Below are 17,180 nucleotides of genomic sequence, written 5' to 3' on the forward strand. Positions count from 1 at the left end.
GTATAAGATGACCCTCCCACTTGGAGGCATGTTTTTCAGGGGAAAAAAAAGTCATCTTATACGCCGGCAAATACAGTAGGTAAGCGGTAGAGTCTCTCTGAATCTACTGAAATGCACTGAGTACCTCTACTGGTTGACAAACAACACTTGCTTAGTACACATCAAGTTCAAGGGGAATGGACTACCTGAATCACTTATCATACAGAGCTAAACACAAACCGCAATGAGTGTCATAACTCTCTGCACATGTTACATTTGCCCTACCTGCAGTGCACATGGTTTTGCCCATTAGATAAATATTGTGAGATCCATGCAGGATCAGGCCCTAAAGCCACTATGGATGGACAATACAATACAGGGACACAAGATCAGCTGGTGTGTGTGTGTGTGTGTGTGTGTGTGTGTGTGTGTGTGTGTGTGTGTGTGTGTGTGTGTGTGTGTGTGTGTGTGTGTGTGTGTGTGTGTGTGTGATAGTCACCGTGCACAAGGACAGAAAACATTTGCATACTTCGTAAAAGTGTGACCATACTTACCAAATAGAGTCAATTTCAATATCCTACTACACTGTATAGCAAATGATAAGTCAGAGCTGTCAAAGATAGTAATGAGGTCTCCATCTGCAAATACACAAACCAAAGTAATATAAGGGGGGTGTGGCTTCATTACCTCAAGCATGTGTTTTAACACAACACAAGAAAGTATAAAAAAATAACCAGATTTCTAGCAAAGCAGAGTTTTATAGGTCAATAATCTTCACCAACATGAACACGCTGAGGTCAGTGACATTTAGCCATGTTTCAAAATTGACTGCAGACAGTGAAAGAATCCCCAAAAGATGTGCACAAGCCAGAAATGATGTGATGTAATAGTATTTAGTAAAGTTAGGCTAGTGAGTGATGTGCATGTAACGGTGGAGAAGGAACGGCAGTGCTTGCAATGCACATCCTGTTAGCACCACCATGTGGCAATATTTGTTAGTTCTGTAGTTTACATTTCCACACTGTATGATGATGTGGCATTCCATTAAATGTTGGCTAACCCATTATATTTGCTGACAATATTCAAACATACATTATAGCTCAAAACATATCCGGTAGGCTTGAATAAAGAGCAAACAATGAATCCTGTGAACAAATAAAGTTACACAATGCCTTCATTTTATACATACTGTATAAACGGATCCGATATGTAATGCCGGCGGTCGGAATCCCGACACTGGAATCCCGACATGGGGGGGACGTTGAGTGCCCCCCCCTTGCGGGCTCGCTGCGCTCGCCACGCAGCGGGCCCGGTGCCTCGCTACGCTCGGCACGCTATTTTATTCTCCCTCTATGGGTGTCGTGGACACCCACGGAGGGAGAAAGTTTCGGGATTTCGGCGGTCGGGATTCCAGTGTCGGGATTCCGACCGCCGGCAAATTGACTGCATCCCGTATAAACATGGGATACAAGCAGATATACACAAAAACAAAGTAGTTAGAGTAGTTCATCACAGAAAATAATATTTTATACTGAAATATCACAGTGTGAAGTATGAGATTATACATATAGAGAATTTCCTTTATTACGCATGTTCTGTTGCCAACAGTTTCAGCATGGTGCTGCCTCATGTATTTCGATAACCTGGAGGTTCATCCTCACTGTTATTTGGAGATCCCACAGGTAATTGTTTCAACGGGGGCTATTCAATTAACACCAGTGCTGCTATCTTTGTCACCAGTTGCATGCACTTATTAGGGATTAGAAAATCATAAATCGCAATATCAGGCTGTTTCTAACGGTCCAAAATGCATTGGATATATGCATGAAAACAGGGCACAGACATATATCCTTCAATCAGGCTTCTGTCACTCATACTCTGCTGCATATACAATATCTAAAGGCGCCCTAACACCACCAGTGTGATTTGGGCCCTTTCTACCCGATTCCAGCTAAGCGTGCCAGAAAGTCTGTAACAATCTGATTTGTTTTAGGTTGAGGATTCCCTAGTGGATTCTTGGTTGTCTCATGAAGATAACACAACCACTAAGGCAGTAAATCGCTGGGCTGGAAATTTGCAGCCAGAGTGATTATCGAAGGACCGCGCATGGACATGGTACACAGTGCGCATGTGTGAGCTGTCAGACTGAAGGAAGTGAGTGAAGGCTAACCTTCGCTCGTAGCGAGATTTACACCCTGCAGTCGTTTGGAGGCATGCAGTCGGGTGGTTTCTAGGTGTCCCCTGGCCGTTGGAAGGGAGGGTCGCCGACGCCATCAGTGTCCTCCTTCGCCCCATAGCCTTCATGGAGCAGAGTGCGTCCTGGGTCACTCGGCGCTGTGAGTAGGGGGGAATCATTCGATAGTGAACGATTTTCCCATGTGCACAGCTGCGTTCAGACTAAAACAAAAGTGGAGCGCCCAGCTGTCTGTACCATCCACCATTTCCATCACTGTTTAAATTAGGGAATTTTGGGAAACCCCTTATGCTATAGACCAGGCAGATCCCTGGAAATAAGCACCACGCTACTCCACTAACAAACCCAATGTTAACAGCTCTGTATGCGTTTTCAGCCATACACAGGGGCAGGGCTACCTGCTTGTTGGGTTTAACACACTCACAGACCAGCAAGCAGGTCTGAAAGAGGCCCAAAATCATAGCTTAACAGAGAAACCATGTGATCTAGCTACGAACACATTTTAGAAGGCAGGGTTACACAAGTGATAGGAGCTGAGGTGTTGGTACTTCATCTCTCCAAACATTGATAAATCTTCCCCGATACCACTTTAAAGAACGGTCTCCCTGCTTTCAAATAAGAATACGAAGCAGTCTACTGCTGAAGATAGAGGGGACTCCTTCCACATTTCTACATGAAAAGTATGGGATTTGGGAAAAGAGAGTGTACTACCCTAAGGAGACCCTAGGCCATGTTTGCATGCAATGCCAATGTTCATACAATGGAGCCAGTTTTGGCAGACTGTCAGTCCCTGGAAGCTTTGGAAAGTAGCCCTTTACCCTTCCAATGTTTCAGGTGCCAAGGACAGGTCAGGTATTGTGTAGCTCCACGCACAAAGAGGAGAACACACCATACCATACACTAGAGACAATGGCAAACCCTACCAGCTGAGTGCACTTGGACAAAAAACCTGTTTGCATGCAACCCAGATCTTATCTTTAGAATATAGGTAAAGCTGGTGCCCCTATTCCTATCATTTGCAAACAAGTTCTAGTTCGTGTTAAATATTAATTTTCACTTTCAATAGATCTTTATGGCACAGGTCCCAACGATTTACATTCCCGATGGTGTAAGATATCCAATTACTCGCAATCATTATCTCGTACAAAACTAAAATAAAATATTGGTGAAACATTGGGAAAATATCTTAACAACTTTTGGTTCTTAATGTTTTATTAGACCAAATTAAATTAGATTTATCCAGGGAAGCGGGCAGGATGCACATGAAACAGGTCACTCCATTTTGTGCTTACTTCACCCTGATGAACCATGATGATCACCCTTGCCATATAACAAAACATTCCAATAAATTCAAGATAAAGATACAGTTTGGACCTTTCAATTGATAGGGCCTGCATCCTAAAGGTCTATTGCAAACAACTGGGTCTACACTAAGCTTACGTACTCAAACATATAGCAACAAATAGATCATCGCTGTCCATACACGCTGAGCAAAATAGCCGTGTGTATGGACCCTAACTCGCTCTGCACGTTACATCTGCCCCACCTGCAGTGCACATGGTTTTGACCATTAGCAAACCAAATGTGCTTGGCGAGAATCAGGTCCATCATGTGTAAGATGAACAGGGAGACATCTGTATGAACTTCTTTGGACTTAATCTGCTGACATAGCTAGTTTCTTATGTGTGCTGGCACAGATCCTCCTGCATGTATCCTTTAATTTTCCCACTGCCAATACACCACCAGTTACATGGCTTAAACATCATAAACCTTACACATCCTATTAAAAGGAAAATCTTAAAATTTTTTGGTACTTGTGTATTATCACGGCTCCCGCGAAATTGTCCGAAAACCGCATGCGATTTAACGACCCATTATCGGGCGATTTTCCGCCGATTTGCATGCTATTCCATCCTTGCACACCCCCACTATCCAAGTCAGGCCGAAGCGTGGCGAGTGGACGCGGTACACGTCCTCCTGACCTGTTCATACCCCCAATATCCACGGCAGCTTGGAGTTGATCTTTTAAAGCGTAGCGAGTCACCGAGCCCAAAGCGTGGCGAGCGTAGCGCCGCCCGCGAGGGGACGCGTAAAACGATCCCGAAGTGTGGCGAGCGGACACAGATTACTTGACGTGTATTCTGCGTCCACTCACCAAGCTTCGGGATAGTTTTCCACGGGGCTAGCTACGCTTCGGGCTCGATGGCTCGCTGCGCTTGCCACGCTTCATAAAATGAACTCCACGCCGACGTGGATAGTGGGGGTATGAACAGGTCGGGAGGACGCGTACCGCGTCCGCTCGCCATGTTTCGGGCTGACTTGGATAGTGAGGGTGTGCAAGGATGGAATAGCATGAAAATTGGCAGGAAAATCGCATCGCGGATCAAATCGGATGCTAAATTGTATACGATGTTGTATGTGATTTAGATTAAATTGGGCGCCGTGATAATGCACATGTACCCTTTTTTTTTTTTAGAACAGATATCAAGAAATGTATTTAAACAATATGCCAAATAAATAGACCTGTATTAATAGGTCACTCATTGCACACTAAAGACAATAGAATTCACCTTGGATTTGCAACTTTGGGTTCTTTAATAAATATATATGACTACTCAGTGAATAATGCTACTAACTTTACATTAGAGGGTTCATCAACCAATATCCATTACTCAAATAGTCTCCTTGTCTCTTATATAGTCATCCCTTTTGTAATATTTTATGACCACTATAAAAGTTTCTGCATTTAGAAATGGAGAAAAAAGTACTCTGACAAACATAAAGTCTATAACAGCATGTAGCGCACATACCTTCATCTTTATACTTAATGGTCACTTCATCATTAGTCAAGAGCTTTCCTCTAAAGACCCTCTGCATCATCAGGACCAACTCATCGTAGGTGATGTCCTCATTGTGGATGGGAATTCTGCGGATGTCCTCCCCAATCTGAGCTTTTATGATCAGCTTGCCGCTCAAGTCCAGTTGTCCATTCATTGTCGACTCCGTGATGATTCAGGCAGCTATAAGAAAAAAGGGCAAAAGGATACATTTCAGACTCATTGCAGGCTCCAGATTAATCTCTGCTTATAGTCCCTTATAGAAATGTAACACAATCTAATTGATGCAGCCCAAGAAAATGTGAGCATATCAGTATTACATTATCCCAGTGTGCTTGCTAGAAACCACAGAGTAAGTTGTGTATGACCCCACCAGTGTACAGGTCACACCCGGGGCCATCACAACTCCTCTTTAATAAAAACATAACTCTTACCATCAAGGCTATTTTCCAAGACATAGTATTGTAAAGGGTTTTATGCAATTTAGAAGGGTTGAAATCATGGCTCTAAAAAGATAAAAATCGACAATGGCCAAATACTAAATGGCGAGCTTGCAAACAAAGGCACTTGCATCATACATATACTGGAAAAACTGAATCCATCTCAGAATCACTTTTAAGTACCAACTAGACAAATGTCTGTTAGATGCATAGGTTAGCTACATGGCTGTACCAATTCACTTACCCCTGCAATGAAAAAGATTTGAGTCAGGCGGAATAGGAGGTGGAGCTACAATTGCCTATTTATAAGTTTGATTTATTGCACGGGGGAATGGAAAACAATATGCATTACATTAGAAACTTAAATATGTGGTAATTAAAAGCATACATTCCTCTTACAGGACAGAAACACACTAATGATGACTTGTCACAAAGCAGGTGTATCTATTGACTAGGAAAATCAATATGCATTTCTCAATGTTACCAATTCTGTAATAACCCTTCTATGCATTCACCTTTTATAGACCGTGACTAGAGCAGGAGGGACAATCCAATCATTCTGACAGTTGTGTAGAAAATGGAAAACCATGAACACATTCAACCAGTAAAATATGCTACATCTGGTGGCAGCTCAAGTAGGACAGAAGCCTCCCACAGACCATGGGGGCAGCGGAAAGTTTTCAGTTTAAGGGGGGTAATTCAATGTGTGCCGATATGTCCAACAGTCGGACATCAGCAAACACCATGTAGTTTTGACTTTTTAAAAAGACGATGCTGCAGAAAATGGCCGATAGATTGAATCCGCAGAAGTTCCTTTTGTTGGACCATTTCTGGCCAGTCAGAAGATTGAATACCTACAGTCGAATTGGGTCAATATTTTTGACTGTCGGAAATGTGCCAGAATTGATAGGGTCGTAGCATGCAAAAAGATAAATAATGTCCACATAGCTCTGGAATTTATTTATTTATTTCTACTCAAGTCTCAAATTATTAGGGTGGTAAGGGGTATTTTAAACAAATGAGTGTATCTTCTTGATGGATTGGCTGTACAAGTTTATATGAGGTCATACCAAGCAGGATTTCTACACATCACTTTTAAACTGCAGAGGTTTCTCTGAAATATTTATTATGAATATATATATATATATATATATATATATATATATATATATATATATATATATATATATATATAAAAGAGATGTAGAGGGCGCTACTATGATTTCCACCACCTTGTCAAGTGCTCAGATTTAGGCAGATAGACAATCAAACACTCTTAATGACATTTATTAAAAACATATGTATAAAACATTGACAGATTGTGATCTTTGAAACCGCATGAATAGACCCGATGCGTTTCGTCTCCGAAGACACTTACTCAGGGGTACACAGGAATAGGCGGTATGCTAGGTCTAAGACCAATATCAGAATTTATTTTTAAAATATCGGAGAGATCCGATGATGATGAACCTTTATTGAAGGCCCTTATAAAAGAGGCAGGGCACTTGTGAAGAGGGGAGGATTTAATACCAGAATAGGGTATGCACGTGTGAATCCTCCAGCACCTTTTCATATATGTCATATAGAGCACAAAAATATTCCTTGAAAACAACCAGTCCTCTTTTGGGTTAATGAAATATTTAACAGTACTGATTATTGATTTTAAAGCTCAAACAAAGTGATTTATTGCAGTCTGCGATGGCAAGTTTTGGACATGGGAGAGAAATAAAAAAATAAATGCTGTCCGAAACTATTGCAAGACTAGGTCAACACCTTAAACTTTTGTCATATTCTGCAAACCATTCCTGAACAATTTTTGCAGCTTGCCAAGGCACCTTATTAATCTGGCCACTGTCAACAGAGAACACTGGAACCATGAAGGCGTGTACTTGCTCTGCAACGTTTAGGTTGGTGGTACATGCCAAAGTAACGTCCACATGAATGGCTGGACCCAGAGCATCCCGCTGTCACCACCGGCTTTCCTTCTTCTCCTAGTTCATCTAGGTGCCAAGCCTTCTTCAGGGGAGGATTAAGAAGTCAAATCACCCTACACACCTTCTGGCCACCACCAATCTTGTCACTGCCCCTTCTTTTCAGGGCCAGTGCGGACGCCTACCACTGCATCCCAGACCACAATTTGCTATGCAATGTCCCATTTTCATCGTCCTTCCTTGGAGCAGTTGGTATGCACCAAATACTGCATATTAGGAAGTTCATCACAATGCCTCAGATGCTCTGACCCAATCATTTTGCCGTCAAAAACTGACCTTTGTCAAAGTTGCTCAGATCATTACACTTGCCCATTTTTTACTGCTTCCAACACATCAACTTCAAGCACTGACCACTAGCATGCATCAACCCTTGACAGCTGCCATTATGAGGAACAATGTTATGGCTAATGGGTGTACTGGCACAAGATACAGGCACTTTTAAAAACAAACAAAACTGAAGTAATACATAAAAACACAGTACAAAATATCAAAGTATTTAGTGACTTACACCAAACGACCCAAATATGACTGCCTATAAATGTAATTTTAGGGTCAGCTCAACAAGGTGTGTCAACCACCCATCTGAGATAACTATTTTATTGGTACTTGTTATCTAGCACAGCGCCCACACTATATAAAATCAACTCCACGCTGACGTGGACAGTGGGGTATGAAAAGGTCAGAGGACGCGTAGCGCTGCGCTCGCCAGGCTTCGGGTTGGCGTTAATAGGGGCAGTGGCGTTATCAATGGGGGTGCATATAACATACTAATCACCCATCAGGGTGATTGTACAATGAAATCATCGTTTTGACCATTTTAATGGCATGCAATGAGATTTTAAAATTGTACAGTGCGGCTCTTAGGACCCGAAAATCGGTTCCCATCGCATACCACTATTTAAGGCATGCGATGGGCGCCGTGCTAGGAAACAAGTACCATTTTATTTAAGATAATGTCAATACAAATGTTTCAACCCTTCTGACAGTTTATTAAAAAAAAAAAAATTTATTACATTTACTAATTGTGACTTCTTTATTCAGTTTATTTGAAGAATCACAGGTGTTTATTAAGGAATCACCACAAAACTTGAACCTCCAAGGTAACTTTTCCTTCCTAATCCAGACCAAATTATTTTTTTTGCCTACTGTTTAGCCTTATGGGAAAAAAAGGCACATTTTCCAAACAGAATGAAAAACTCTTATTTCTTGAAAGCCGGGACAACACATTTGTTGATTGGTTTAATTTTATGAAGTGTAGCAGCACATCTTGTTACTTCCCATTACATTGAATATACCCAATGTATCAGCTGTTTTTGAACACTGCTGCTATGTATGTTCCAGACTGAAGATCTGTTTTGTGTACATTTGTGACCAAGGTCATATTGACACCAAATATGGTTCCTGCCATCTTCATATAGTCTAATGACAATTGATATATGTAGCCCATCATTACTAATAGGTCAAAATCTATGATGAGTACATGTTCCTGCCACAGTCTTTCTAAATGGCCATGTACATTTTCATTTGCCCAGTTATAAAGGTCCAAAGGTGTCAAGATGTGATGGGTTTCTACTACTTCAAGACTGATGTGGGTGGCTAGATGTTTAACTGTCTTTCCATTGCAGTCACATGGACACTTACCACAAAATGTGGGGGAAAAAAAATAAAAAATATTGCTGCAATATTGAATTCATTCTTATGGAATGACTAAGTCTAAAAAAGAAAATTCTGCAGTTCTGGTTCTGCACAGTAGAAACCTCTCTAAAGTAGAAACTCACTCCAATTTGGAAATCTTTTGCAAGGCGTTTCATAACTACATAATGAAGGCATGCGCAGTTATGGCTACATGGTTCCAGGTATCACTTATAATGCACAGACTCACACTGTAAAAGTATCACAATCATCTTGCCTAAAATAGAAAGCAAATTTGTATAGTGTCCTGGTGGAATCCTGAATTGCATCCTGACACATGAATACACTTTCTGCAAAATTTAGTTAAACAATAGCTAACGTAAATAGTTTTCTTTACTTGGCATAGGTATTAAGCATGCAACTTTGCTATATACAGATGGACTGCTGCATCATCAACAGCACTACTAATAACTTCATGAAATTGTTCCACAGTACTAGAAATTGTAACCAAACTAGACCTAACTGAAATCCTTATCAGTCTCAAAAGGTGTACGTTTTTGAGACTGACAAGGATTTCAGTTATGTCTGTGGAGTCCATTTTTAGTGGTAGAGCAGCAACCGATAATTTAAAGTTTTGTTGAGTTCTACAAACACACACACAGAATGCACACCTCTTGCAGCAACAATAACACCAAGTAGGTCATAAGGAACTAACAAATGAATGTCTGAAAAACTAAAAGATGTAGACAAGTGATTCGCTACCTAGAACATGCAGAGTATGAGAACATCAGGTACATTGGGTATATTATCCAATGTAATGAGGAGAAACAAGATGTACATGAAACAAAACAGACAAACAAATGTGTTTTCATGGCCTTCAAGAGAAAGGTATTGTTCCTTTTAATCACATCTGTAACTCAAGTGCCTACTATCAAAGGAAGTACTGGAATGCAGTGACAACAGGTTCCAACTTCAATTATGAACTCAAGTTTGAAAGTTTTTAAATATCATGATTTCTTGTGTTAATTATGTATGCAGTACAATCATAACTTCATGATTTTTTTTCTCCACTATAAAACCGAGCACCATGCTGATTTTTTGAGTAGTAGTTATGTATAGCTTTGATAAAAAAAAAAAAAATTGGGATGTCCAATATCGAGTTCACCTAGAGTTTTTGCTTCTGAACGAAAAAGCAGACAAAGTCATTTGGCTTCAATTTGGGAGGAAAATTTACCTTATGGGTCTAAATTATTTTGGGGTGATTCCGGGATGATTCAAATAAACTGGATTAAAAAAAAAAAAAAATCATAATTAGTAAATTTAACTGAGGTTTGGTAGAAATGTTTGTTTTGACATCCTCTCAACTAATTTAAAAAAAATTAGATTGGTGGTGGACATTTCCTTTTTCTTTATTTGAGTTATATGATGTGGAATGACCCTCTAAAGAAACATGGAGACTTGTGACAAAAATGCAAAGAGGCCATAATTTTGGAAGCACTTCACAACTCAATAGTAGAGGTAAGAGTCCTGCATAACACTAGCCTGGGACGGAGGAACAAGAAAAGCCCAATATAAGCCATGCAAAAAAAAACAACCATAGAATTCATAGTGAAGGGCTAAGAATTACAAAACCTGTATCATTTATCCCGAATACAGAATCGAAATAGTGAAGTGTGGCTGCAAGCTGACAAAAGGAGGAGTTAAATGCCCAAAAAAGGACAAACCACAGCACAATCTGCACAGTACTATTTGAGATTTAGGTTCTCAGTAGTCCGGCAGCTAATCTGTCCAACCTGGAGTATATGCTTCAATGGAGGACACAAAACCATTTGCCAACAGTAGGCAGGATTCAATAGTTATCATCCCTGCAATCCTGCTGGTGTTATTCAATAATTTCTGCTAGCAGGCATGATCAACATAATTTCAGATCACTATTCTCGAGGTTGGCGAGCTGAAGTGCGTAAAAAAAAAAAAACACACCCATTTGACCACTCAAGCGGGACTTTCACGGATAGACCACACTATAAAATCAATTGAATATCACATGATCTCTCATCACTTCAGATGGGAGATTGGGCACAATTAAACAATTGATATGGCACAGTGCGCTAATTGGTATACTGCTGCAAAAGGTGGTGCTACAAAATATTAAAGCATGGACATTAAATATGTATGCAAGTAGAGTTTAAGGTTTTTACTTAAATGTTTTTGTAATGTAAAACTAAATTTCCAAAGCGGAAATATAAATAGAATTCAATTAGAAAATAACAACATAAAACTCAGTGTGGGAGAACCAAATAGATTTTGATAAAGACAAGCATAATACACAGATTACGATAGTCAACAAAATAGTATATTAACCTGACGACAAACTGGTTGCATTTTTATAAAACGCTAAACTGAGGTATTACATACAGTCAGGTCCATAAATATTAGGATATTAAAACAAGACTCATATTTTGGACTATACACCACTACAATGGGTTTGAAATGAAACAAACACTAACTGCAGACTTTCAGCTTTAAATTTGAGGGTATTTACAGCCAAATCAGTGGAACGGTGTAGGAATTACAACAGTTTATATATGTGCCTACCACTTTTTAAGCGACCAACGACTCAAAAGCTATTTCATGGACAGGTGTGGGCTATTCCTTGTTATTTCATAATAATTGAAGCAGGTAAAAGATTTGGAGGAGTTGATTCGAGGTGTGACATTTGCATTTGGAATCTGTTGCTGTCGACTCAACAGGAGATCCAAAGATCTGTCACGATCAGTGAAGCAAGCAATCATTAGGCTGAAAAAAACAAACAGACCCATCAGAGAGATAGCAAAAACATTAGGTGTGGCCAAATCAACTGTTTGGAACATTCTTAAAAAGAAAGAAGGCACCAGAGAGCTCAGCAACACCAAAAGACTCGGATGACAGAAGAATTATTTCATGGTGAAGAAAAACCCCTTTACAACAGTTGGCCAGATCAAGAACACTCTCCAGGTTAACAATCAAGAGAAGACTTCACAAGCGTGAATATAGAGGGTTTAGAGTTTTTCAAACAAGATCAAAAAAGCACCTTTATAGTTCTGGAACAACATCCTATGGACAGATGAGACAAAGATTATGGAGAAGGAAAGGAACTGCTCCTGATCCAAAACATACCACCTAATCAGTGAAGCATGGTGGTGGTAGTGCCATGGTGTAGGCATGTATGGCTGCCAATGGGACTGGTTCCCTTGTATTTATTGATAATGTAACTGCTAACAAAAGCAGTAGGATGAATTCTGAAGTGTTTCGGGCAATAATATTACCTGCTCACATTCAGTCAAATTCTTCAGAACTCACTGGACAGTGCTTCACAGTGCAGATGGACAATGACCCGAAGCATACTCCAAAAGCAACCTGAATTTTTTAAGGCAAATAAGTGGGATTTTATGTAATAGCCAAGTCAATCACCTGACCTGAATCCGATTGAGCATGCATTTCACTTAATTAAAACAAAACTGAAGGGAAAATGCCCCAAGTATAAGCAGGAACTAAAAAGACATTTGCAGTAGAGGCCTGGCAGAGCATCACCAGTGATGAAACCCAGCATCTGGTGATGTCTATGTGTTCCAGACTTCAGGCTGAAATTGGCTGCAAAGGATTTGCAACAAAGTAGTAAAAAGTGAAAGTTTGATTTAGGATTGTTTCGTTTGTCGCATTACTTTTGGTCCCTTAAAAAGTGGGAAGCACATATAGAAACAGTTGTGCTTCCTACAACGTACACCTGATTTGGAAGGAAATACCATCACATTAAAGCTGAAAGTCTGCAGTTCAAGCACATCTTGGTTGGTTCATTACAAACCAATTGTGGTGGTGTATAGAGCCCAAAGTATGAGAATTGTGACGATGTCCCAATATTTCTGGACCTGACTATATTTTGAATAGTTGTCGCATTCGGCCCACATTAATTTCAACAGCAGACTGCTCTAAACAAATTCCTTCTGCCATATCTAGCAAAGACTGAAATCACTGCTGGGCTGGCCTAACTGGTCATGCAACTCATTTCAGTAAATACTGTACTTGTAGTGGTGGTTAGAATTATTGCATAGCACTTACACACTGTGAAGAACTATACAAGGAAAAGTGTAAACATTTTTAATTTTCTTATCTAGGGATATTATTTTACATCACACACTATGGTTCATTCTATCAGCAACAAATAACTTCTGTTTTTGAAACTATGGGAGGAAACCACACAAACCTCAGAAATACATATATACTGGATGGAACTAAACCCATGATGCAATAATAGTGTATTATTCAAAATGATATGTAAATCAGTGAAACAAGCTTCACAATTTTCCAGGACAGCCTGCTGCGGCTCAAGTGGTTAAACACCACCTGTAATCTACAGGTCACGGAAGCAGATATTTTGTGGGACTGTAGCCGAGATTCAAGTCTTGAAGACAAACCTATTTGCAATTGTCCTTGGTATTTTCTTACTACAGAGGGCTATAATCGCTGGCAATATGGTCGCTGAGCTATATTGCCAGCGATTGGAGTGTGCACCGGTGATAAAATTGCCGGGTGCACGCTCCCGTTTTTAGCCCCCTTATGATCGCAGCAAGCTCCTGTGACCAGCTGATTCCCACTGCGGCTCCCCCGGCAGAGGTTTCCTTTCACAGTGTTCGCGAAAACCACCCAAAAACGTGGGTCCCGGGGACCATTCACTTCTAAAAATTGGGGTCCTACTGGACCTTTTCTGGGTCCCAACGGAATAAAGCCTCCTCTCCGCTTCTCCCCAGCATGGCTCATGTGGGACGGGGGGGGGGGGAGTATCAATTGGCACACTCACATAAAGATACATATATACTGGAAACGATATAAACATGAAAACAGGGACACTGCACGCCGAAGGCGCGCGCTAAAATTTTAGGGCATATTTTTTTTTGGGGGGGGGGGGGGGGGGGGAGTGGTGTGGTCACATAGTAGTACACATTACAGCACACACCGATATGCCCAGTACACATTACAGCACACACCGTTATGCCCAGTACACGTTACAGCACACACCGTTATGCCCAGTACACCTTACAGCACACACCGTTATGCCCAGTACACCTTACAGCACACACCGTTATGCCCAGTACACCTTACAGCACACACCGTTATGCCCAGTACACCTTACAGCACACACCGTTATGCCCAGTACACCTTACAGCACACACACCGTTATGCCCAGTACACCTTACAGCACACACACCGTTATGCCCAGTACACCTTACAGCACACACACCGTTATGCCCAGTACACCTTACAGCACACACACCGTTATGCCCAGTACACATTACAGCACACACCGTTATGCCCAGTACACATTACAGCACACACCGTTATGCCCAGTACACATTACAGCACACACCGTTATGCCCAGTACACATTACAGCACACACCGTTATGCCCAGTACACATTACAGCACACACCGTTATGCCCAGTACACATTACAGCACACACCGTTATGCCCAGTACACATTATAGTACACACCGTTATGCCCAGTACACATTATAGTACACACCGTTATGCCCAGTACACATTATAGTACAGTGATTTTTATTTACAGTATTTATTATAGCACATAAGTGCTGCTTACCTACATGCTTGTTGCTAGGCGTTATATGCTCCTTGCAGGGGTTATATGCTGGGGGGGGGGGGGGGCATTTTATGCTGGTTGCCACAGGGGAGGGGGCGTTTTATGCTGATTGCCCCATGAGGTGGGGAGGCATTTTAGGTTTGTTGCCACAGTGGAGGGGGGGGGGGCATTTTTTGCTTGTTGCCACGGGGAGGGGGGGGGGGGTGTCGTTTCCCAAAGGCTGGAAAACATGTTGACATGCTGCTCAGCAGAGTAGGTGAGCGGGCTATCAGCGCGGCGGGGAACTGGATGTGGCTGGAATAGCTGACACGCTGCTCTGAGTTGCTTTAGCCACATCCAGTCCCCCACCACCCTGACAGCCCGCTCATCTACTCTGCTGAGAGCGGCTGCTACATCTGCATCCCATCCTGTGTCGTCCCCCCCCCCTCCCCGCTCTCAGCAGTGGAATGAACTTACATGGCGGGAGGGGGACGCACAGTGACTCTCAGTAACCTGCTCTCAAAATGCAGGGCGCGCGGCTTTAGGGTGCGCAGCAAAACCTACAGTGATTGAATAGAGGCCGCCCGACAGCCAATGATTGGGTCCCGGCGGCCGCTGCTGTGATTGGCTTGCAGTGGCTCACGGCGGCGGCTCACAGGTTTAGTACAGCGCGTCCTCGGGGACCCCTTTAGTTTTAAAATCTGAGTCCCCGGGGACCGTTTTCGGGTAAAATACGCGATATATTGCGAACCCTGCTTTCATCAGCAACCATCTCTGGTCTCAAAAGGAAACACTGAGCAATATATCGCCCCCGTGTGTACACAGCTTTAGAGGTGGATATTTCTTGTGTGTTTGAGCAGCTCCATGAAAACCTGTGCAGTATCATGTCAACTAAAAGCACTTGTGACTTTTTGTTTGGTAAAATAATGTTTATTTTTGGTAGAATAAAGCTTCTAAGCTATGTCACTTTGTACACTATGTGCCATTTTCAAAGGATTGTGCTTGCAGCCATTACAGCTATTCAAAAGTAGCCCCTTATGGGCGTGCCTGGTTCTTCAGCTCACACTCCCTGCGGTGGCGAGCTTAAATCCAAAGTCACCAGTTTCAACATTCAAAGGGGACTTTTTGCTGTACACCCATTATTTACAAGTTGAACTAGGTGGACTAACGTCTTTTTTCAACCTTAATGACTATGTTATTTTGGTCTGGTATAGCCACTAATAATCAGCGTGAAAGAAAAAGGGAACACGTATCAATTACATATCAAGTGATCTCCAGTCACTATAGACAGAAGTTCGTTGTTATTTGACAATTAAATACAGCACTAAATGCAAATTAAGGATATCAATTTCTGGGTAAATCCGCTTAACAGCCTTTGGAGACCATGGATGAACTTTAATAGAATGAGAGATTACTGGAAAAAAATCCAGGTTTTTTTTTTAAACCGGCAATCATTTACACTGCAAAATCAAACTGGTTTTGCAATGTAAATGATTGCCCCTTTAAAAAACTGGAGATATCTTACCAAGACTCACTTTCTGAATCTCTTATCCTATTAAATTTCACCCCATGCTTTACTCACAGGAACACACTATTATAATTAATTTATACAGATAGCATGCAGCACAATACAATAAGCAAAATAGGAACAAACGTAAAAAACAAAGCCAGTGGAAAAATTAAGTAAAAAGATCAAATATTTACATATACTATTTAAAGAGCATGACACAAGGGCGTATGTACATTAACAATACTTTTTAGTGTGCAGAGAAAATATTTTACCCTGAAGGAACAGAAACTGGTGAAGGTAGCTACAATGGAGAGAGATCCCACTGCACATTTCAGAATATGCATACACTAGCAGAGAAGCACGACATAGGAAAGACCAGGTCACCTCAGTATTTGCCACTGCTCTACCCTTCACTTTGTACAACATTGCCGACCTTTTGCTTACATATCTGTTCCCAGCCTCTCCTTCTGATTTTTACTAAGCATGTATGCTGGAGACAGAACAGACATTAGGCTGGGCCCACACACAGGGACCAAGCAGGTCCCGTTCAGCTTGGCTTACAGCTGTGTACACATTCTGGCATTTTACTGGCGATATTTGCCCATAATTGGCCCAGATGATTTTAACTTAAACAGAACCATCAGCGATAGAAGAGATATTTGGCCTTCACACCTGTATTTGTTTTCATATTATTCTGAACTGGAAGGGATTACCCAGAAGTCAGCCAAGGGTCAATAGGTGTATCATTGTATTTTTTTCAGCTATTTGGCTTATTATTACCACATCTATACTTATTACAGTTTAAAATGTTTTGTGTCTGTCTCCGAGTCTTCCATATTGTGTTTTTTTATATTTAACAAGTGAGATGAGCTTCCAATCAGCTGATTACCTTGAAAAAGCTGCCCTTACGGTAGCAAAACGCGTTGGTTGGACGTGTGGCACCTGTTCAATTTATTGGACATCCACCTGCATACTAATCTGGACTTT

General features: G+C 41.3%; 1 protein-coding gene across 2 annotated transcripts in view; it reads right to left on the minus strand.

Moving 5' to 3' along the window:
• The window catches only part of TFG (trafficking from ER to golgi regulator), a 31,549-nt gene that overhangs the window by 10,422 nt on the left and 3,947 nt on the right, over nucleotides 1–17,180 (minus strand). For both annotated transcript variants that reach the window (XM_083174288.1, XM_083174287.1), the window contains exons 2-3: nucleotides 4,984–5,193; nucleotides 534–617 (exon numbers count right to left, since the gene is read on the minus strand). In XM_083174288.1, the coding sequence (XP_083030414.1) occupies nucleotides 534–617; nucleotides 4,984–5,167 (268 nt within the window). In that variant the 5' untranslated portion in view covers nucleotides 5,168–5,193. The remainder of the gene's footprint in view (nucleotides 1–533; nucleotides 618–4,983; nucleotides 5,194–17,180) is intronic.

The sequence above is a fragment of the Crinia signifera genome, chromosome 2 (assembly GCF_055691185.1).
Source record: "Crinia signifera chromosome 2, ASM5569118v1, whole genome shotgun sequence".
Lineage (NCBI taxonomy): Eukaryota > Metazoa > Chordata > Amphibia > Anura > Myobatrachidae > Crinia > Crinia signifera.